Genomic DNA, 22,732 nt, shown 5'->3' with positions numbered 1-22,732 from the left:
AAAGTAGAACCACCATATGATCCAGCAGTTCCACTGCTGGGTATATATCCAAAAGAAATTAAATTACTATGTCAAAGAGACATCTGAGCAGGCATGGTGGTGCTCGCCTGTAATCCCAGTGGCTTGGGAAGCTGAGGCAGGAGGATTGCAAGTTCAAAGCCAGCCTCAGCAACTTAGGGAGGCCCTAAGTAAGTCAGTGAGACCCTGTCTCTAAATAAAATATTAAAAAAGAGGCTGGGGATGTGGTTCAGGATTTTTGAATGTTGTTACCACAAAGAAATGGTAAATTTTAGAGGAGATAGGTATGTTTCATCTGATTTGAACATTACACAATATAAACATGTATTGAAACATCACATAATACCCCATTAATATGTACAATTTTGAATCCATCCCATTTATTGATTTTTTATTTTATTTCTTGCGGTAGGAGTCTTGTTAAGGAAAGTCAGGGCCTAATCTGACATGATGAAAATTTGGGCCTACTTTTTCTTCTATTAGGTGCAGGGTCTCTGTTCTAATTCCTTGGTCCTTGATCCACTTTGAGTTGAGTTTTGTGCATGGTGAGAGAGAAGGGCTTAATTTCATTTTGTTGCATATGGGTTTCCAGTTTTCCCAGAACCATTTTTTGAAGAGGGTCTCTTTCCCCCAATATATGTTTTTGGCGCCTTTCTCTAACTATGAGATAACTATTTATATGGATTTGTCTCTGTGTCCTCTATTCTGTACCACTGGTCTACAAGTCTATTTGGTGCCAATACTATGCCATTTTTGTTATTATAATTCTGTACTATAGTTTAAGGTCGGGTATAAAAATAAAAGTATTTTGTCCATCTAGAACTAAAAAAATAAAATTTTTTAAAAATTTTAGCATCTTTTTTTTAAATATATTTTTTAGCTGTAGGTGGATGTAATATCTTTATTTTTATGTGGTACTGAGGATCAAACCCAGTGCCTCACTCATGTAGGTGAGTGTTCTACCACTGAACCATAACCCCAGTCCTTGTTTAAGTTTTAATTAATAAAAATAATAAAATGGAAGAAGAAAAAGAGTATAGGGGAACTCTACTATTTTTATAACTTTCCTATAAATCTAAAACTACTTCATAATAAAGCTCAAAGAATTTTAAATAAAATAAGTTACAGACTGAAAGAAAATTATATAATATAATATATATATATATGACAAAGATCTTATATTCACAAAATATAAAGAACTCTTAAAACTGAATAATAAAAAAATTTAAATGGGCAAAAAGCATGAACACATACTTTATGAAATAGATATTTAGTTTACTGATGAGCACACATAAAACAATATAACTTCTCTGGAAAAACACTTAAGTAGGTTTTTATAAAATTAGATATATACTTTCCTTATGATTTAGCAATTCCATCTCTAGGTGTTTACACAAGAGATGAAGAACAAATGCCACTTAGAGAGTTGTACATAAGTTGACGTAGCAGCTGTATTATTAATACATAATAACCAAAAACGGACAGCAATTCAAATATCCATTAATAGGACAACGGATAAACAAATTTGTAATACAAATCTTTTCTGATGTGTGTTGTGAATATTTGCTCCCAGATATGGCTTTTCATTTTTCAAATCATTTCTATTAAAAACCCAAAGTTTAATTTTGGCAAAGTCCAAATATTTTTGGTTTTTCCATTTCAAAGTCTTTATTTGTACACAACTCCCTAAAACTAAGTAAAGGTTGCTCTTCAGTAAAGGAATAGAAGGGTAGGGGAATACCAGGGATGTTAGTTGTTTTGTTGTTATAAGGGGCCTTTTGTTATAAGGGACCCCATTCATGGTGAGCCATTATGCAAGTAATACATAAATGGGCTTATTATAATTTGTAAATGAGTAACATATTTTCTCCAGAACCTAGAAGAGCCTAAAAGAAGTTGTGAGAGCTGATAGGATCAGTAGTTGTTTCTTAACAGTGGCATGAATGGAGCAGCCATCAATTTAACCAGATGATTTTAAGAAATTAAATCAAGGTGGCAAGTACTCTGCATTTCGTGTAAGGCAGTGACCCATCCCCTTTTTGTTAGCTTCTTTGTATTTGCATGTCCTAAATAGTGTGCCAAATAGTGTATCCAATGAATTTTCTCAGAGAAGGGTGTTATCAGTGTCATAACTGAAGTAAGATATAGTTAAGTTCTTGCCTTCAAAGATTCTGTTATGGCAGGACTGTTTCAGTACCACACAACTACATGAAAATGTATTGAGTGCCTGTAGAATTGAAGGCAAACTGCAGCCAAGAGACTGTTGAAAAAGACACTGAACAGACACATTCAACAAATCTATAAAGGCAAAATATTTACCAGCTCCCAATTAAATTGTTAATAATTTCAATAGTACTGGATACTGAATCCTTAATAAGTCCACAGTATTAAGGTTGAAGTAATCTACCATGAGGTACAATTCATTCTTCTAAAGTGTAAGAGCAGGCCACATTGGGCTTGTTAAATGAACTAGCAGTAAGGATAACCCCTTTTCTAAAGAGGTCTTGTATAATAGGTATTAGTCATTAAAGGATTTGTGTTAAGTCATATTGAGGCATATTAACCATTTTAATAGGGAAGAGGTAGGTCCATAGGTTCCATTTTATCAAGGCAATTTGTAAGTGCCAAAGACCTAGTTTTATTCATTACTCATTGGTCAGAGAGTTTGTGACCACTCTGGGATATTTTCGGACAGTGGGTGTTATGATTATAGAGGATTTAGGCAAGATATTTGATCTGGTAGTTAAGGTTAGGCATACCTGTTTGTCCTCTATATTATATTCAGTAACTCTGCTAATATTATAGGGATACTTTGTTTAAATTTAGTGGGATGTCCAGTATTGATTAAGGCAAGAAGGCTTACCAATTTTGGTATATTTCAACAGATGTTCAGTTAACTCAGAGCCAGTGTTATAAAAGGCACAAGTCACTCCCTGCCCTTTTATCTACTTGTTGCATAAATTTTTACAATAAATTTGAGATTACCAATTGGGTCAGATTATAGACTTCTATGCTGGGCATCGTAGCATACACCTGTAATCCCAGGAATTGGAAGGCTGAGGCAAGAGGATCGCAGGTTTAAGGCCAGACTCAGCAACTTAGTAAGGCCAAAAGTAATTTAGCAAGATGCTGTCTCAAAATAAAATATAAAAAGGGCTGGGGATGTGGTTCAGTGATTAAATATCCCAAGGTTCAATCCCCAGTACCAAAAAAAGCTTTTTGTTATAATTTCTGTTTCAGCTTTCTTTGTGTGTTTCCTCCCTGTTATGGACTAAATTTTGTCCCCTTATATTCATATGTTGAAGCCCTAGCCCCAACTGCATTTAGAGGTAGGGCCTTTGGGAAGGTAATTAAGATTAAATGAATGAAATCATAAGAGTGGGGCCTTAATGTAATAGGATTGGTATTCCTATAAGAGGAGAAAGACCAGAAGTCCCCCCACACACACACACACATACATGTGCATGCACAAAAGGCCATGTGATGACATAACAAGAAGGTAGCCCCCAAAAAACCAGGGAAGAGAGCCCTTGAAAAAGTTTCTTTTCCTAAGAATGATTAGTTTTTAATTTTGTCAATGTTAACATATCATTTGTTTACATAGATGTTTATCAAAGGTACCTAACTACTCAATTTTTAAGTTGGAAAGATACGTTGTATAGCTGAAAGCTAAATGCTTTCTAAAACAAAAAGTACATATTGAACATAGAGAGTAGCAGATTACTAGATTAGTATTATGCCATTAACATTAGCTCTCTATCTGATGTTTTAACTAGGTATAGGTATGTAAGGGTGCTATTTTCTTGGGTAAAATTTCTGAGAATTTATGAGTTGGGCTAAACCTTCTAAAAATCGTTGAATCTGAATTAACTATTATTACATAAATAATGATGATTAATTGGTCCTTTCAATAGAAATATTTCTCATCAGGGAGTTTCTGAATCTATTTATTAGATAAAAAAGGACCTTTTGTCATTTAAATAGGAAAATATAATAAGTACTTTTAATTTGTTAGTTTCTTTTAATTTGGCCATAATTTTTCATTGCCAAATAAATTGCATGATACTTTTAATTAACATTTTATGGTCTAAAGCTGTGAAAGGAAATATGTATATATAGGTTATGTGAAAATATAGTGTATTTCCCCTACAGCCTTCTACCCCTATAGCCCAAAAGTGTTGGAAGATTTTCAAAGACCCCCAAATCTTTGAATATAACAGGTTTCATGACAAAAATTCACCCCAAAGGGACATTATTTGATATTACAATTTACATTTCCCAATCATTTCTTTCTGTAGATATATTTTTTTGGGTTATTACATAAAAAATACTGAATTATTTGAAAACTTACTTTTTATTTTGTATTCAATATGGAGATTTATTCCTAGAGTGGGGCTTTTCTGATGCAAAATTGGAATGCTTGTGTAGTCACAACAGCTGTCCCCACACCATGTGGTATCTTCCATTACTTTACTGTAGAGATGAATTTTTGGCCCAGTGTTTCAGTAATATTGGACACACATGGTTTTAAGTGGCAAAGCAGTATGCTTATGCATTCATTTGACTTTCACAGCTACAGTTGGCTCCAGATTAGAACAGAGAGAATACATTCACACCATGACCACCCTCATGGCTGCTGTAGTAGCTGGATCACAGTAGGCTCTGTTGCTTCTAAAGACACAACTAACTATTGCTGAGGAATTACACATTCACCAAAGTGCCTTACAGCTGTAGGAGAGAGAATAATGAATTGCTAAAAGGCTTCTCTCAGATTTCAGACTATGGTCCTAGTTATTATTGATCTTTTTAAAATATTAATCATAAAAATCATGGCGATGAAGAGCTATGAATCTAAAAGGCAAGTTCAGCATGGCAGTAGGTGATTTTTCAAGATATGGATCCAAATATTTTATTTAAAATTTTCCCTTTCCAGAAAAAAAGGTGGAACTTTTAGACTCTCATTAACAAGGAACTAAAATCAGATTTTTTTTTTAATGCCCATTGTTCATATATGTAGTATATTTGGAAAACCAATCTCTTAGGAATAGAAATTATTTTTTTAATTGGTTTATTATGTGAAACAATGGTTTTTGGTTTTGACAGTTTTGTTTTGCTCCAAAAATATGTTTAAGTTAACGCAGAAATTGGTTGATTTGGTTTAGTGTGAAACTTTATTGATATACTACATGTTTGAGTACTGTATCAATGTGTGTCTTCATGCAGTTTCAACTTAATGTTCTTCATGGTGTGATTTTGTACAGTAAGCTTATATTTAAATTCTACTTAAAACTTACCTCTTGCATTTCTAAAACCGTTTTGTATAATTATTACAGCTTCAGCTTTTAGCAGTAAAAATATTATTTCCTTGAAAATCCAATTACATTTCTCTAAATAGTATCTGAATAAAAATAATACTTTTTTCCTTAAATAAGGCAAAAAGAAAGAAAAAATCCTACACGTAAATTTTTAAATCATCCGATATGGAGAATTAGATTTCTGATATTCATTAAATATCAAAGAAATTCCAACCAGACCCAATGTAGGCTACCTTTTTATATAAGTGAATTTATGCATGTATTGTAGGGACCGTGCTGATGAATATGTTTGAGGCTTTCAGTTCTTGGTGGATACAAAATAGAATGATTGATAAAATCCTCTCTACTATTGGCTATTATTTACTGACTCTTAAGTGGCAGGTTGTATTTATGCCAATTTATCTGCTTCAGGGAACATTCTTGATAGCAGAACAAAGTGAATAAAAGTAGTTTGCTTTGCAAATGAATGCAAATAGGAGAGCCTTTCGGAAAGCCCTTTAACAGGGGCAGTGCACTTTGATTATGAGTGAAGCTGCCATTTGGACATGGTGAAAAGAGCACGCTTGAACCATTGATTGGGGGAGACAGTAAAAAGTCAGGAAGGGCCCCCTTAAGCTTGCAGTGAGGCAGGCGGATGTCAGTGTGGTTAGAGCACAGTGGGAGAATGACAGGGAGGATTAGTGTCAGGGAGAAGCTTTGCTGTAGCTGTGGAGATAGTCCCTGGGGTCACTCACCTCTGACTGTTGTTCTGTGCTGATGGTTCTGTAATGCAAACTGCCTGATGTGTGCCTGTTCATTATCGGAAATGGTGATTAGAAAAGGTATTTGTTTCAAAGATTTCCTTCCACCTCTCTCCCTTTCTTCCTTTCTTTCCTTGTCTTTTTTCTTTCTCTTTTCTTTCACTCCTTTCCTCCCTTTCTTTTCTCCTTTTTACATTAATTGATTAATTAACAAAAGGAAAATAAGGTAAGTATCCTCAATCTCTCTGCTAACTACTTACTTGATTATTGTTTTATACCAAAGTGGTTACTGCCTATGATGGGGATAGCTTAGTGCTAAAATGTAATATAAAATAACCATCACATGGTTTTGTTATTTGATAATAATTTATTTTGCTTTGCTAAATTTTGGGTTTGACCACTGGTCGGGCTGAGTATAATGCAGGGAATACAGTGGCTGTTAGAATCTTTGTGTGGTTTTGTAATTTTCAAAGTGTTTTACTCAGTTTAATAACTTGGCCAATTTCTAGCAGCTCTTTACCTTCTTACAACAGTTATATGTTGCATTGCAGGGACTGGACGGTTTATATCTTAGTCACATAAGTTTCTTATTTTATTTGTTCTCAAGTTTTGTAAAATGTTATCATTTGACAAATTAAACTTCTAATAGTCATGTGAGGCATTTGTGAGCAGCACCACATTTCATAGGCTTTGATAATTAATGATTTCTCACTTTAAGGTAAAACTAAATTTTTTAAAAATGCCTTCAAAAACCTAGTTTTGCAATGTTCTTTCTTTCTTATTTGGTACATGTAGGAAAATTTAAGGCTGCTGGAATTTTGTATTCTAATGTTTAATATACAACTCAAATCTTTATCTAAATTTTTAGATACATTTTAGAGTTTTGTTTTTGTTTTTGTAGAAAGCATGTTACCAATAATTTGTTTTACATGCTTGTTAAATTTTTTACCAAGCATTCTCCCAATTATCTCTTATTTTCTTTAATGTTTTGCAGGCACCTGAATGGACAGAAGAGGACCTCAGCCAGCTGACAAGAAGTATGGTTAAGTTCCCAGGAGGGACCCCAGGTCGATGGGAAAAGATTGCCCACGAATTGGGTCGATCTGTGACAGATGTGAGTTCACTCAGATTTGCATTGTACGGAGAGTGACAAACCAGAACAAGCCAACTATGTAGGAGGCAGACATAGATGGGTCCTACATTGTCTTTGGAGAAAGGCTGCAATTCTTTGAGGACCTGGAAGTGAACCATTAATGAAATAAGCAAGAAGCAGATGTAAAACAATCCCCTGGTCCACAATTAACAGCTGTGTGAGGAATTCTAGTGTTTGGCCTACTTGAGCTACTGAAACCTAATCAGAGAAAAACAATGCCAGCTTTTGTGTTTATAGTAACCCTTTAATTGTGGAAAAGATAGTTCTCAAACTGATCAGAATTAGAGATTATATTTTAGCTGGATCTTTTTAACATTGTACAGATTGCTAGTGTATTTAGACAGGTGGTTTGGATTAATTAAATGAGCCCTAGTCCTATAATACAAATAGAATGTTTGACTTTTTATTTCAAAGATGATACTAACTATTCATTTTGACAATCTGTGTGTCTATGTGGTATGACCACTCACACCCATGTATGGTCATTCCTATGTAGGTGTGAATGTCCAAAGCTAACATTTAGAAGACAAAGTATTTACCTAAAAAGGTTTTTTACTTAACATTTTAAGTGCTTTAATTCAGGAAATTTAGAGAATCTTTAGACACTTATGTAATGTCTGACGTGGACTAAATACTTAGTAAACATTTAATTAAAATTTAGGAAAAAACATTTCAGTGGAAAAATTGATATTTTCATAAAGGATAGTAAATATTCTTTACTAAATTTATTTTAAATATATTCTATAGATCTAAAAATACTTAAGGAGTTACTGAAAGCAAAGATTGTAAATTTCCCCTTCATTTCTGTTAATATGCTATCAGGTCTTTTTTTGATAACACAAAATTTTAAAAAGAACTGAAAATTTTCACTGATTGTAGCTACCAAAAACAAACAAAAAAGCTGGTGCTATAACTTACTTTTCATAGTAAATTTCACTTTTTAAATTTAGAAACAAACTTAGAAAAATTACTGCCAAATTTTCTGAGTATTTTTTCCGTTTTTTCTCTTAAATAGAAACTTCTTTGAAAACTTTAAATTATATATATGAATATTATTACTACAAGGTCTTTTTGAAGTCACATTTTAAAACTATTTGAATATTTATAAGATGTTTTGCATTATTTTCACTTCACAGTTGAAGTATGATCATGGGGAAAATAGATATTGTATCCTGTAACAAAGTTCTTTTGCTGTTTGATGAAGAGACCAGTACTTTAGTAAATAGAAAACCTTACAAGGATACCTTTATTCTGCTTAGAATGTTGTTAGGATATGCATTTTATTTTCTCATTTTTAAGTATATTTGTAAAAGGTAAGTTAATAATGATTTATCAATGAATATCCATGGTTATTGATGTTTTAAGTCTATGACCCTACAGTTATACAACTGCTAATAATATAGTGATTAAAAAAATTACTAATTTCTACAAGGTTATAAAACATTGATTGAAAGAGGGCCAAACTTTTAGTTTAATTGTTTAATGAAGAAGTACATCAATTTAGTGTTTCCTTTGAAGACAGCACTAATACTAATTTTGTATGTAATATTTTTAGTTAATGCTAAAGGGAGATAGGAAATTGAGTAAAGTAATATTTTAAATTAATTTGTTGTCATTAAAATCTGATTAAATTTTTTTTGTATTTTTTAGAGGAGAGAAAGTTTTTTAAAATACTAAGAATATGCCTGATACAACCACAGAACCTCATAGATCTAGAAAATCTATACTTAATTTACAAGAGTAGTGTTGATACAAAGACATCTTTTCAAACTTTTGCAAATTCATCCTGTGTTTCTTTTCTTTTTTTCCTCTCTGTAGTCCTCCCTAAGGGAGACTTGTTTTATGCCTGCATGGAAGTGGCAAATGTGACTTTTTCAGTTGTTTGCGTGCACGTGCCAAGTATTAGTTCTGTTTTCATAATATCAAAAGTACCTTAGAAATAGTTAATGAACCTAAACTTTTGTAACACCAAAAAATTGCCACTGTAACTTTTCTTCTGTGTCAGGATTTATCACATTGTATTTTCACACTGTATTTTTATCTTGTGAGCATCATCTCTGTAGCTGCACTGTACATTTCATTTTAGTAACTGTGCACATGCAGACACACACACACACACACACACACACACACATACACAGTATGAATTACTCTAAAAGAGAACAGGTGTGCAAAGACTCAGAAAACTCCTTTCAGGGATGACTTGTGAATCACATTGAAGCACCTGAATGGGTTCAGCTAATAGAGTTCCTTCAGTAAAATGTTAAGTGAAAGTTAATCATACTTTAAAAGAACACTTAGGCTTCTTTTTGGCTTATGGTGTTAATCAGGTTTGTTTTCAGTAAGTATTTGATTATGAAAAAGAAACCAGGTTCTCTCCCTTTACCTCTGCATATTGACTGATCACCTGACCGGCTTGCCCCTGCACTTCACAACTGTCCTTTGACCTGGTTTCCTTGCAGAATTTGTAGCTTCAGGCTTGCTTCTCTTTCCTTCAGGAAACAATTAACCTTTGGGGGGGAAGAGGTGAATGTGTGACAGTGGTGGAATCTATATGGTTCTTTATTTGGATTGACAGATTATAGTGAAAAACCTATTTTATTCCTCAATTAAGAAGGGAATTAAGTACATTAATTCTCATAATTAGCAGTTGCATTGCTAAATTCTACTCTGGATAAGTATAAGCAATGTTTTTCACCTTTTAAAAAATTGACACAAAGTACATTTTAATTCAGATACACCCAAATAAACTCTTAAGACCTATTTTATTATGGATTAAATATTTTTAAATGTTAATACATGCCTTTCAGCAAATAATTTTAGTAACCACAAAGGACACTTAAATTGTAAAAACAACAGAGGAAACAAAAACTGTCTGGCATGTTAAACCAACTTTAATGTGATTATTAACTGCAGATTTTCTAAATTAAGGTCAGGGAGCCTCATATTTCTCACTTGTGAAGTAGTGTTATTCTCTTGCCTGAAAGGATGTAAACTGATTCTCCTTCTGTCTGTGGTCACTAATCTCTTGCTTTCTGGTTGTGATAACAGACTGATTGGAGATTTTCTGCTTGCTTAGAAAAGGTCCAGATAGGCAGCAAAACAAAAGACAGGTGGCTAAATTTAAACAGACTTTTATACTTAGCTTAGTGCCATAGTGTGAGGAAAGAGGCATGTAGTTAGATAAGCATCCCATTATGCCACTGAGCAGAAGGAAGATAAGATTTTATACAGTACAACTAGGGTAGAGATAGAGGATGATGACATTTGGGGAAATTTATATATTGTTATGGTGGTTGTTAGTGGCACATACCTGTAATCCCTGCTACTCAGGAGTGTGAAACAGGAGGATTCGCAAGTTCACTGCCAGCCTGGGCAACTCAGTGATATCCTGTCTCAAAATTAAAAATAAAAAGGGATAGTGGGATAGCTCAGAAAACACTCCTAGGTCAGTCCCCCACTACAAAAAAAAAAAAAAAATCCCTAATGGATTGTTATATCGAAAACAAGCTTTATGGTTTATCAGTGTACTAAATATATAGTTATTATTTTAGCTAATATGTTACTATTAGTTTTAGAGTCATAGTGGCCCTACCCAAAATTGTGAGGATGACAGGATTGTCCATTTTCCATTTTCATCCTTACAAACCCCTTACCAACTTTCTACTGGAGCAGTTCTTGGTCTGAGTGTGGTCTGTGTTCCTCTCCCTCCCTTGTTCCTTTTTTTTTTTTTATTGGTTATTCAAAACATTACAAAGATTGCAGAGTCACATCGGTTACACATCCATATTTTTACATAATGCCATAATAGTAACTGTTGTATTCTGCTACCGTTCCTATCCTCTACTACCCCCCTCCCCTCCCCTCCCATCTTCTCTCTCTACCCCATCTACTGTAATTCATTTCTCTCCTTATTTTTTCCCATTCCCCTCACAACCTCTTATATGTAATTTTGTATAACAATGAGGGTCTCCTTCCATTTCCATGCAATTTCCCTTTTCTCCCCCTTTCCCTCCCACCTCATGACTCTGTTTAATGTTAATCTTTTCCTCCTGCTCTTCCTCCCTGCTCTGTTCTTAGTTGCTCTCATTATATCAAAGAAGACATTTGGCATTTGTTTTTTAGGGATTGGCTAGCTTCACTTAGCATAATCTGCTCTAATGCCATCCATTTCCCTGCAAATTCCATGATTTTGTCATTTCTCAGTGCTGCGTAGTACTCCATTGTGTATAAATGCCACATTTTTTTTATCCATTCATCTATTGAGGGGCATCGGGGTTGGTTCCACAGTCTAGCTATTGTGAATTGTGCTGCTATGAACATCGATGTGGCAGTATCCCTGTAGTACGCTCTTTTAAGGTCTTCAGGGAATATTGCCCGAGAAGGGCAATAGCTGGGTCAAATGGTGGTTCCATTCCCAACTTTCCCAGGAATCTCCATACTGCTTTCCATATTGGCCGCACCAATTTGCAGTCCCACCAGCAATGTACAAGAGTACTCTTTTCCCCACATCCTCACCAGCACTTGTTGTTGTTTGACTTCATCGTGGCTGCCAATCTTACTGGAGTGAGATGGTATCTTAGGGTGGTTTTGATTTGCATTTCTCTGACTGCTAGAGATGGTGAGCATTTTTTCATGTACTTGTTGATTGATTGTATGTCCTCCTCTGAGAAGTGTCTGTTCAGGTCTTTGGCCCATTTGTTGATTGGGTTATTTGTTTTCTTATTGTTTAATTTTTTGAGTTCTTTGTATACTCTGGATATTAGGGCTCTATCTGAAGTGTGAGGAGTAAAAATTTGTTCCATGATGTAGGCTCCCTATTTACCTCTCTTATTGTTTCTCTTGCTGAGAAAAAACTTTTTAGTTTAAGTAAGTCCCATTTGTTGATTCTTGTTATTAACTCTTGTGCTATAGGTGTCCTATTAAGGAATTTGGAGCCCGCCCCCACAATATGTAGATCGGAGCCAACCTTTTCTTCTATCAGACGCATAGTCTCTGATTTGATATCAAGGTCCTTGATCCATTTTGAGTTGACTTTTGTGCATGGCGAGAGGAGGGGATTCAGTTTCATTTTGTTGCATATGGATTTCCAGTTTTCCCAGCACCATTTGTTGAAGATGCTATCCTTCCTCCATTGCATGCTTTTAGCCCCTTTATTGAAGTAAGATAGTTGTAATTTTGTGGATTGGTTTCTGTGTCCTCTATTCTATACCATTGGTCCACCCGCCTGTTTTGGTACCAGTACCATGCTGTTTTTGTTACTATTGCTCTGTAATATAGTTTGAAATCTGGTATCGCTATACCTCCAGATTCACAATTCCTGCTTAGAATTGCTTTTGCTATTCTGGGTCTTTTATTTTTCCATATGAATTTCATGATTGCTTTATCTATTTCTACAAGAAATACCGTTGGGATTTTGATTGGCATTGCATTGAACCTATAGAGAACTTTTGGTAATATCGCCATTTTGATGATGTTAGTTCTGCCTATCCATGAACAGGGTATATTTTTCCATCTTCTAAGATCTTGTTCTATTTCTCTCTTTAGGGTTCTGTAGTTTTCATTGTATAAATCTTTCACCTCTTTTGTTAGGTTGATTCCCAAGTATTTTTTTTTTTTTTTGGAGGATATTGTGAATGGGGTGGTTTTCCTCATTTCCAGTTCAGAAGATTTGTCGCTGATATACAGGAATGCCTTAGATTTATGCGTGTTGATTTTATATCCTGCCACTTTGCTGAATTCATTTATTAGCTCTAGTAGTTTCTTTGTAGACCCTTTTGTGTTTTCTAGGTATAGGATCATATCATCCGCAAATAGAGATAACTTAAGTTCTTCTTTTCCTATCTTAATGCCTTTAATTTCTTTTGTCTGTCTACTTGCTCTGGCCAGTATTTCGAGAACTATATTGAATAGAAGCAGTGAGAGAGGGCATCCCTGTCTTGTTCCAGATTTTAGAGGGAATGCCTTCAGTTTTTTTCCATTTAGAATGATGCTAGCCTGAGGCTTTGCATATATAGCTTTTACAGTTTTGAGGTAAGTTCCTGTTATCCCTAGTTTTTCTAACATTTTGAACATAAAGGGATGCTGTACTTTGTCGAATGCTTTTTCTGCGTCTGTCGAGATGATCATATGGTTCTTATCTTTAAGTCTATTGATGTGGTGAATAACATTTATTGATTTCCGTATATTGAACCAGCCTTGCATCCCAGGGATGAATCCTACTTGATCATGGTGCACGATCTTTTTGATATGTTTTTGTATACGATTTGCCAGAATTTTATTGAGAATTTTTGCATCTAAATTCATTAGGGATATTGGTCTGTAGTTTTCTTTCTTTGAGGTGTCCTTATCTGGTTTGGGAATCAGGGTGATATTGGCCTCATAGTATGAATTTGGAAGTTCTCCCTCTTTTTCTATCTCCTGAAATAGATTATGGAGTATTGGTATTAGTTCTTCTTTAAAGTTCTTGTAAAACTCTGCTGTATATCCATCCGGTCCTGGGCTTTTCTTGGTTGGTAGTCTTTTGATGGCTTCTTCTATTTCCTCACTTGATATTGGTCTGTTTAGGTTGTTTATATCTTCCTGACTCAATCTGGGTAGTTCATATGTCTCAAGGAATTTATCGATGCCATCACTATGTTCTATTTTGTTAGAGTATAGGGTTTCAAAATAATTTCTAATTATCTTCTGTATTTCTGAATTGTCTGTTGTGATGTTGCCTTTTTCATCCCGTAAGCTAGTAATTTGGGTTCTCTCTCTTCTTCTCTTTGTTAGCGTGGCTAGTGGTCTATCAATCTTATTTATTTTTTCAAAGAACCAATTTTTAGTTTTGTCAATTTTTTCGATTGTTTCTTTTGTTTCGATTTCATTGATTTCAGCTCTAATTTTAATTATTTCTTGCCTTCTACTGTATTTGCTGCTGATTTGTTCTTCTTTATCTAAGGCTTCGAGGTGTAGTATGAGGTCATTTATTTGTTGGCTTTTCCTTCTTTTAAGGAATGAACTCCATGAAATGAATTTTCCTCTTAGTACTGCTTTCATAGTGTCCCAAAGATTTCGATATGTTGTGTCTGAGTTTTCCTTTACCTCTAAGAATTTTTTAATTTCCTCTTTGATGTCTTCTGTAACCCTTTGTTCATTCAGTAGCATATTGTTTAATCTCCATGTGATGTAGGATTTTTCCTTTCTCATTTTATTATTGATTTCCAATTTCATTCCATTATAATCAGATAAAATGCATGGTAGTGTCTCAGCTCCTTTGTAATTGCTAAGATTTGCCCTGTGACATAATATATGGTTTATTTTTGAGAAGGATCCATGTGCTGCTGAGAAGAAAGTGTATCCGCTTAATGTTGGGTGGTATATTCTGTATATATCAATTAAGTCTAAAGTATTAATTGTATTATTGAGTTCTGTGGTTTCTTTATTCAACTTTTGTTTGGAAGATCTGTCCAGTGGTGAGAGAGGTGTGTTAAAATCTCCCATGATTATTGTGTTGTGGTCTATTAGACTCTTGAACTTGAGAAGAGTTTGTTTGATGAACGTAGCTGCACCACTGTTTGGGGCATATATATTAATGATCATCAAGTCTTGTTGGTGTATGGTTCCCTTGAGCAGTATGTAGTGTCCTTGTTTATCCCTTTTGATTAACTTTGGCTTGAAGTCTATTTTATTTGATACAAGTATGGACACCCCTGCTTGCTTCCGGGGTCTGTATGAGTGATATGATTTTTCCCAACCTTTCACCTTCAGTCTGTGTATGTCTTTTCCTATCAGATGAGTCTCCTGTAGGCAGCATATTTTTGGATCTTTTTTTTAATCCATTCTACTAGTCTATGTCTTTTGATTGGTGCATTTAAGCCATTAACATTTAGGGTTACTATTGAGATATGGTTTGTATTTCCAGCCATATTTGGTTATGTATGTTACTTAACATGATTTGTTTTTCCTCTATGCTTAGTTTTTCCTTTACTGTACTACCTCTCCCTGTTGGTTTTCGTTGTTATTTTCCATTTCCACTTCCTGTAGTGTTTTGCCAAGGATGTTTTGAAGAGCTGGTTTTCTAGCTGCAAATTCTTTTAACTTTTGTTTATCATGGAAGATTTTTATTTCATCTTCAATCCTGAAGCTTAATTTCGCTGGATACATGATTCTTGGTTGGAACCCTTTTTCTTTCAGCGTTTGAAATATGTTGTTCCAGGATCTTCTAGCTTTCAGAGTCTGTGTTGAAAGATCAGCAGTTATCCTGATTGGTTTACCCCTAAATGTAATCTGCTTCCTCTCTCTTGTAGCTTTTAAGATTCTCTCCTTATTCTGTACGTTGGGCATCTTCATTATTATGTGTCTTGGTGTGGATCTCTTATGATTTTGTACATTCGGTGTCCTGTAGGCTTCTAGTATTTGGATTTCTTTTTCATTCTTTAAGTCTGGGAAGTTTTCTAGTATTATTTCATTGAATAGATTCCTCATTCCCTTAGTCTGGACCTCTGTACCCTCTTGTATCCCAATAACTCTTAGGTTTGATTTCTTGATGTTATCCCATAGTTCTTGGATGTTCTGCTCATGATTTCTTAACATTCTTGCTGAGCTGTCTATGTTCTTTTCAAGTTGAAAAACTTTGTCTTCGTTGTCTGAAGTTCTATCTTCTAAGTGTTCTACTCTGCTGGTAATACTCTCATTTGAGTTTTTAATTTGGTTTATTGTTTCCTGCATTTCCAGGATTTCTGTTTGTTTGTTTTTTATATCCTCTATCTCTCTATAGAGTTGATCCTTTGCTTCTTGGATTTGTTTATGTAATTCATTGTCAAAGTGATTTTTCATTGTCTGAATTTGCTGTATAATGTCTTCCTTGCGGCTCCAGATCATCTGAAGCATGTATATCCTGAACTCTTTGTCTGACATTCCATCAGCTGCAGATATTACCTCATCTAATGTTGAATTGACCTGTATTGTTTTTGGTCCTTTCTTTCCTTGTCTTTTCATACTGCTCATGATTCTTTTTAGCTTTGTGAAACTCTTGTGCTAATGTTTTTCCCCTTATATATTAGTATTGTTCTTGTATAGCTCCAAAATCCCTCTTTTGCGGAGAAAGACAATGTTAACAGTTCCCAATATCAACAGTACATTACCTAAGCACAAGTTTTCATTATTAATACATTTATAGTTGGATTCTAAGACTATAGATATTGGTTTTAATTATTACTTAAGAATATATTCATTAGTTTCATAAAAGGCGTACCATATCTGGTGGCATATAGAAAACTTAATTTCAGACGAAGGATGTTATACTTAGAGGGAAAGGAGTGAGGGTATGAGGTTAAACTAACTTAGCACCTTTGGAGAACTCTAACCACTAGACTGGTAATTTATGGAAGAATGTATAGACTCAACCTCCTCTCTATTTAGATAGTTACCCTATGTATAGATAGCAAAAGTTAGGAGATTGAAAGTGGGATCGAGAGAATACGAATGAAAAAAAGAAAAGAAAAAAAATAACAAGGAAGAAAAGAGAAATAAGAGAAGGAAAAGGAAAGTAAGATAGAAATCAAGAAAAAAATGGGGGGAAGGTGGGCTATATGCAATTCCTCTATATTATATTACTTTGGTAATTCGGTTGTTCATGCACAGTTCTTGGTTTCACATACGCTGAAGTTGTGGAAGAGAGAGAAGAAGAGAGAGAGAGAAAGAGAGGGGAAAAAAAGTCTCTCAGAACACTGTTTTCCTTGCTTCCAGTAGGTGGCGTTGTCTATTCCTAGCTTGAGCCTCTGTATTCAGGGTGGTGGGTATAGCCAGTGTGAAAGGAAATGAGCTTCCACCTGTATCTTCCCTACTCTAGTCTCTGAAGTAGAAACCAGGTGTCTGTACAGTTGTTGTTTTGCGTTGATAGCTACAACCCCCAAAAGCTTGTGGGAAATATTTTGAGTTATGGTAGCTAAGGGTGGGGGAGTTGGATACCGGGTACCTGGATCAGCTGCAGAACCGTGCTGGTAGCCACACCCCCTTTGATGGGTTTTAAGGGTTGATGGGCTTCCTCTGGACTAGCACTTGGGGCGGAGCCGGACTTCCTCCTCCGGTCTGGCTGGGCGCCTGGCGTCTTTCCTCCACAGCTGTTTTTTTAAAAAAGTGTTTTCTTTCACACTGCCTGCTCCATGGCCGCTATGGCCACACCCCTCCCTTGTTCCTTATCCTGTCAACTTCACAACCTTCAAAGATATTTAAATTTTAGAATGGAATGAGTGCTTTATCCTATCCTCTTTGCTAGATGAGTCACTAGTTAATCTGATATACAACTTTCAATATTAATAGATGATGATATTTTAATGTCATTAGATATCATATACACACACACTTATATTTAAAATCTTTTAAGTTCTTATTGCTGTTTTGAGGTAGTAGGACATTTTGTGTCCATCAGACAAAACTACATAATTAATTAATCTCTCCATTGGTGTGGCTGAAGTTTTGTTATATATTACTTAATGATTAATGCAAACCTTTCCCCAAATCCCAGTTTAATAAAGAATTTTCAGGTTTAGCTATATTATATGAAATATATAGATAAATTTATATGAAATATATAGATAAAGATGGTTAGTGCTGGGGAAGTTTTCTTGAGTTTGATTTTTTTTCATTTTTAATCTATGACAGTTGTTTTGAGGAATTGATGTGAAATTCTAATAGTTTTAAACATCTTTTGAAGTCTTTTAATAAGAAGGAATATATTGTCAAATTCCTTTCTTTGCATTTCCCCAATGAACTCCACTTGATCACATATATTCTTTTAATAAAAACAGCCAGATTTAACTTGTTGATTTAAAATTCTTGCATTTATATGTACAAGTGAAATGTTATAGAAATTTTAAAGTTTACTAGTTGGATATATTTAGGTAGGGACTAAATATTTAGGTAGGCAACCTTCTAGAATTAATTTATTATAGCCTACTAGATTATTTCATTATATAAGCCTTCTATCATCTAGATAGTCAATCAGATATTGAATTCATAACACAAAGAACAGGATGCCATGACAAAAATTAGAGCAAAAATGAATATCAAGTAACAAAAACAAATGAAGTAGAATGATTGAAAGTTATTATTAGGAAAATCTCCTAGAGAACAGAATAAAAAAGAAAATTTGTTTTAAAATATTATAGAGGACTGAGAATGTGGCTCAAGCTATAGTGCGCTCTCCTGGCATGCATACGGCCCGAGTTCGATCCTCAGCACCACATACAAACAAAGATGTTGTATCCGCAGAAAACTAAAAAATAAATATTAAAAAAATACTTTCTCTCTCTCTCTCACTTTCTCTCACTCTCTCTTTAAAAAAAATAAAAATAAAATATTATAGAAAGGAAATTCAGGGAATTACTCCAGGAAGTCCAAATCTGACTAGAAGGAATAACAGTGAGAGAGAAAGAGAAAACGGAGGCAAGGTCTTGTTCAATAGATCATATAATAAAGTTTTTCAGAATGTAAGGACACCTGAGACAGCTTTGTGAGTGCTTTCCAAAGTTAAGTGGGATACATAGTAAAGGTCCTGGGAAATATTATGAATATTTAGAATATGTAGATCTTCAAAGTTTCTATGAAGATACCTCCAAAGTAAGACAAAATATAATGATAAAAATTACAGCGGGCTACTCCTGAAAAGCTCCATTACACTGGCTCAGTGGTAGAGCACTTGCCTAGCATGTGTGAGGCACTAGGGAGGAAGGAAGGGAGGTAGGAAGGGAGGGAGGATGGACCATCACCAACTAATAAAAATATTTTTTTTAAAATTACACCAACATTAGATTCTGAGAGACGAGGGGAAAATGCCTTCTTAGTTCTGAGGGAAATGTTCTGAATCCAGAAGAGAACAAATACAGTGGCAAATACATGAGGTAAAGACTCGTACCCTTTCTTAGTAATCTTCCTGAGGTTTTACTCCAGCAAAAAGAGGGATGAATTAAAGAAGACAAAATGGAATCTAAGAAATAGTGGATCCACTCCAGTGAACAGAAGTCACTGCCCTCCACAGCTACACAGCTGGCAAGAGAGCAGTAAGATCACTTTGGAATAGGAGAACCATGGACTGCATGTTTGAAACCCTGGGAAGAGGGAGATTTATAGAATAGACAGTATGGCCGAGAACTTGGAAAAATGTATATATGGAAACAGGCATCTAGAAACTCTACAATTTATAGAAACCCACAAAAAAAGAAATAGTCCAGATTTCAGTAGATTGAAGACCAGAGTGATACAGCAAAAGAATACTGCCAACGTTCTCCTTTGAGTAGCACAAGTGTGATCATAGCACATTATTTGTCACAACAATGAATAGTATTTACTAGGTCACACTTATGTAATATTGTACTATCTTTTGTACCATACTTTAACCATCTTACATGTTTTCCAAATAGAGTTTCAGTTTTTAAAATCTACAAATTGTGGAAGACTCTGGCATGTTGTTCACCAAAATATGTCTCTCCTTCCTCTTTAGTGATAGATTTATAGTTAGGCTCATATGTATCCAACAGCACTGTATTCCCAAGCCTCACAACCTCTGATATGGCTATGTTACTCTTTTCAGAAGAACATAATGGAAGTAATGTGCATTTGTAGGATCTCTTTCTCATTTTTTCCTTTGCACGGAGCTAGAACACTAATTTGCCTGAAACTAAACTGCAATCATGCAGACAATGACAGTTTCCCCTAAGGGAATGAGTAGAGTAAAAGTCATAGACAGGGACAGGTAATATGAAGAAAAATTAAGCAGGGTAAAAGGACAGAAACTGAAGGAAGTTGCCATTTAGAAACAGAGTTCTGGGAAGTCCTCCCTGAGTGGTGATATTTGAGCAGAGATACAAAAGTGAAGGAGCAAGTTTGTCTGAGAATGGGCATTACAGGTAAGGGAAACAGCACTTACAAAGACTTTGAAGCTAGGGTAGGCTTGGGGTATGCAGGGTCAAGATTCTAGATTTTACTGAGTGTGATGGGAAAGCCCTGGAAGAGTGCAAACAAAGGAGTGCAGGAATCTAAAAGGATCATTCTGACTGCTATGCCCTGAAAAGCTCCATAAGTAGTTGCTTTCCAAGACACCTTTTTTTTTTTTTTTTTTTTTTTTTTTGGTACCAGGAATTATTGAACTCGGGGGCACTTGACCACTGAACCACATCCCCAGCCCTTTTTGTATTTTATGTAGAGATAGGGTCTCACCAATTTTTTTTAGCGCCTTGCTTTTTGCTAAGGCTGGTTTTGAACTCGTGATCCTCCTGCCTCAGCCTCCCAATCTGCTAGAATTACAGGCAGGCACCACCATGCCCAGCACAGACACCCTTTTGAATACATGAACCACAGAAATATTCAAGGTCTCATGAAGCTCTAGTGGACCACTTGTTCTCATTAAAGCAAAGTATATTTGAAGACTACATGAAACATTTTCTTTATAGTTCCCTTTTAAGATTCTTATTTATTTTTTCTGTATCATGTTAAATGTCCTCTATGTTATTAATATACTGAGTCTGTAACTTTTACTTGCTTATCAGAACCCACTATCTTACTGAGAAGATAGTATCTACTTTAAAGCCTAATTCTCATTTACTAGTTACAATCACATGTACTTTTAATACTATGGATAACCTTATTCATAAAAGAGTTGCTTTGGTTATGGTCTGGTCATAGCATCACACTTTATAGTAGGGATTTATTTTATTGCCCCTAAATTACTTGCTTTACTTCTTATTTACAGCTTGGAGCTGCAGCAAGTCCGTAGACCCTTGAGCAGATACATAAATGTTAATGCAGTTTAAAATCACTTTCTGGTCCTAAAAATTTGGGGAAACAATTAAGAGAAGAAGATGGGTGAATATATATAGGACTGTCAAGAATATTCACTGGATAGAATAATAATCTCTATAAAACTATATAATATTGTCTGTTGACAAAAGTACTTTTTCCCAGTAAATGGTCATCTACACTATAATCAGTTAATGAAATATTCCCTTTTTTTTAATGCTTAAGATGAACACAATTATTATCTCTTATATTTTTCTATCCAGACAGAGAATCCAGAGAAAATTTTTAAGACATTGGAAAAATAATAAGAGTGAACAGCACTGCTTTGTACCAGTTGGAAGCATTTTCAAAGTGCTTTATTTAATGCTCAGGTAACAGTGCATTTTGTATTTGAAAGCCACAGTAATATTCAGTTATAATGAGTGCTAAATTCAAATGGAGAGTTGATAAAATAAATAAATAAAGGCAACAAATACAAATAATGAATCTCTCAATTAATTTAAAAAAAACTTAAAATATCAAGTCAGCCAAAATTTGAAAAAATGTGACCTAAAGTTATTACTAGTAATCAACTTTTTTTTCTGAGTTATCTGAGGAAGCCAGGAATATGAACATACACTTGGATAGTTTCTTTAAATTGAGCAGAAGTATGTAACCATATAACTATCCACTAACCCTAGCTCTACCCTATGGATTATAATTTTCATTTTAATTTTGATAATTTAATATTCTATTATTTCATCAGTGTTTTCACCAGTGGGAATGACACCTATTTTGAATTTTTTTTCCATTCATTCTACTTTAATCTGTATGTCTTAGACTGAATCATAGGGCCCCTATTTATTAAGAATTTAAAGATGAATTTGGGGCAATAGGAAGAGTAGTTTTAAAATGTTTTCTACTTAACCTCAGAACATAGTAAAACATATCCTCCCACAGTTCTGCAGTCCAGTTCTGCTAGTATACATGTGGATGCAGTGGTTTGTCCAAAAGCCTCCCCAAGCTGATAACCCATAGTATTAACTGCTCAGATAGGTCATCTTTGTGAGGCCTTTGTAGAAAGATGTGTTTTCTTCCCACCTGATACTAGAAAAAAGTCCTGAACATCCTTGTTAAGTCAGGGACCAAATCTTTTGCAGTTGCATATGATATCCAGAATGAATTGCTAGAAAATTCATTATGGACCATTTGAGAAAATAATATTGAATGTTTCAAAAGTAAATTGGCACTCACATTATGGAAGTCATTCCAAATGTGTGGAAGGAGAGAAATAGATTTGCTGATAACCATGTTTACTGAGACACATCTTAACTTTCCTGAAATGGCATGATATCTACTCAGATACTCTGGATGAAACTTTGTTAGACCGCTATTTATTTGGAAACTTCTTTATCAATTGCAGATACCACACCTTCTCCAAATGAAAACATTTTGTCATCATCTCCCACATTAATACCTCCTCCTGAGTCAGAAACTGAAAAGAAAAATTCTTTATAAAAATCAGTCACTTGCAGTTGTCATTTTTATAAAACCATCTTATGACATTAGAAAATAAACTTAGCAAAGAGATTAGAATATTATAGTAATTATTAAACCACGTTGAATTGGAAAATTGTACTTTGCGTCTATCTAATGAACATGTTATAAGTTCTAAATTGCCTTTTAAGTGAGCGAAAAGGTATAGCTCCAAGATGAGAGTGATGTTCCACCACTTTCATTGTTTTACA

The 22,732-nt window shown here is 34.6% G+C and overlaps 1 protein-coding gene across 2 annotated transcripts in view; it reads left to right on the top strand.

Annotated features, from left to right (window-relative positions):
- Positions 1-22,732, top strand: part of DNAJC1 (DnaJ heat shock protein family (Hsp40) member C1) — a 234,156-nt gene that overhangs the window by 189,841 nt on the left and 21,583 nt on the right. For both annotated transcript variants that reach the window (XR_014022775.1, XM_081300173.1), the window contains exon 9: positions 7,068-7,187. Coding sequence is in view for 1 of the 2 variants with exons in the window: in XM_081300173.1 (XP_081156299.1) it covers positions 7,068-7,187 (120 nt within the window). In the remaining variant the exon portion in view is untranslated. The remainder of the gene's footprint in view (positions 1-7,067; positions 7,188-22,732) is intronic.

This window comes from Spermophilus citellus (genome assembly GCF_964194105.1).
Source record: "Spermophilus citellus genome assembly, chromosome: 6".
In the NCBI taxonomy this organism is placed as follows: domain Eukaryota; kingdom Metazoa; phylum Chordata; class Mammalia; order Rodentia; family Sciuridae; genus Spermophilus; species Spermophilus citellus.
The sequence above is the reverse complement of the archived record's forward strand: the minus strand, read 5'-3'. Positions and strand labels throughout refer to the sequence as shown.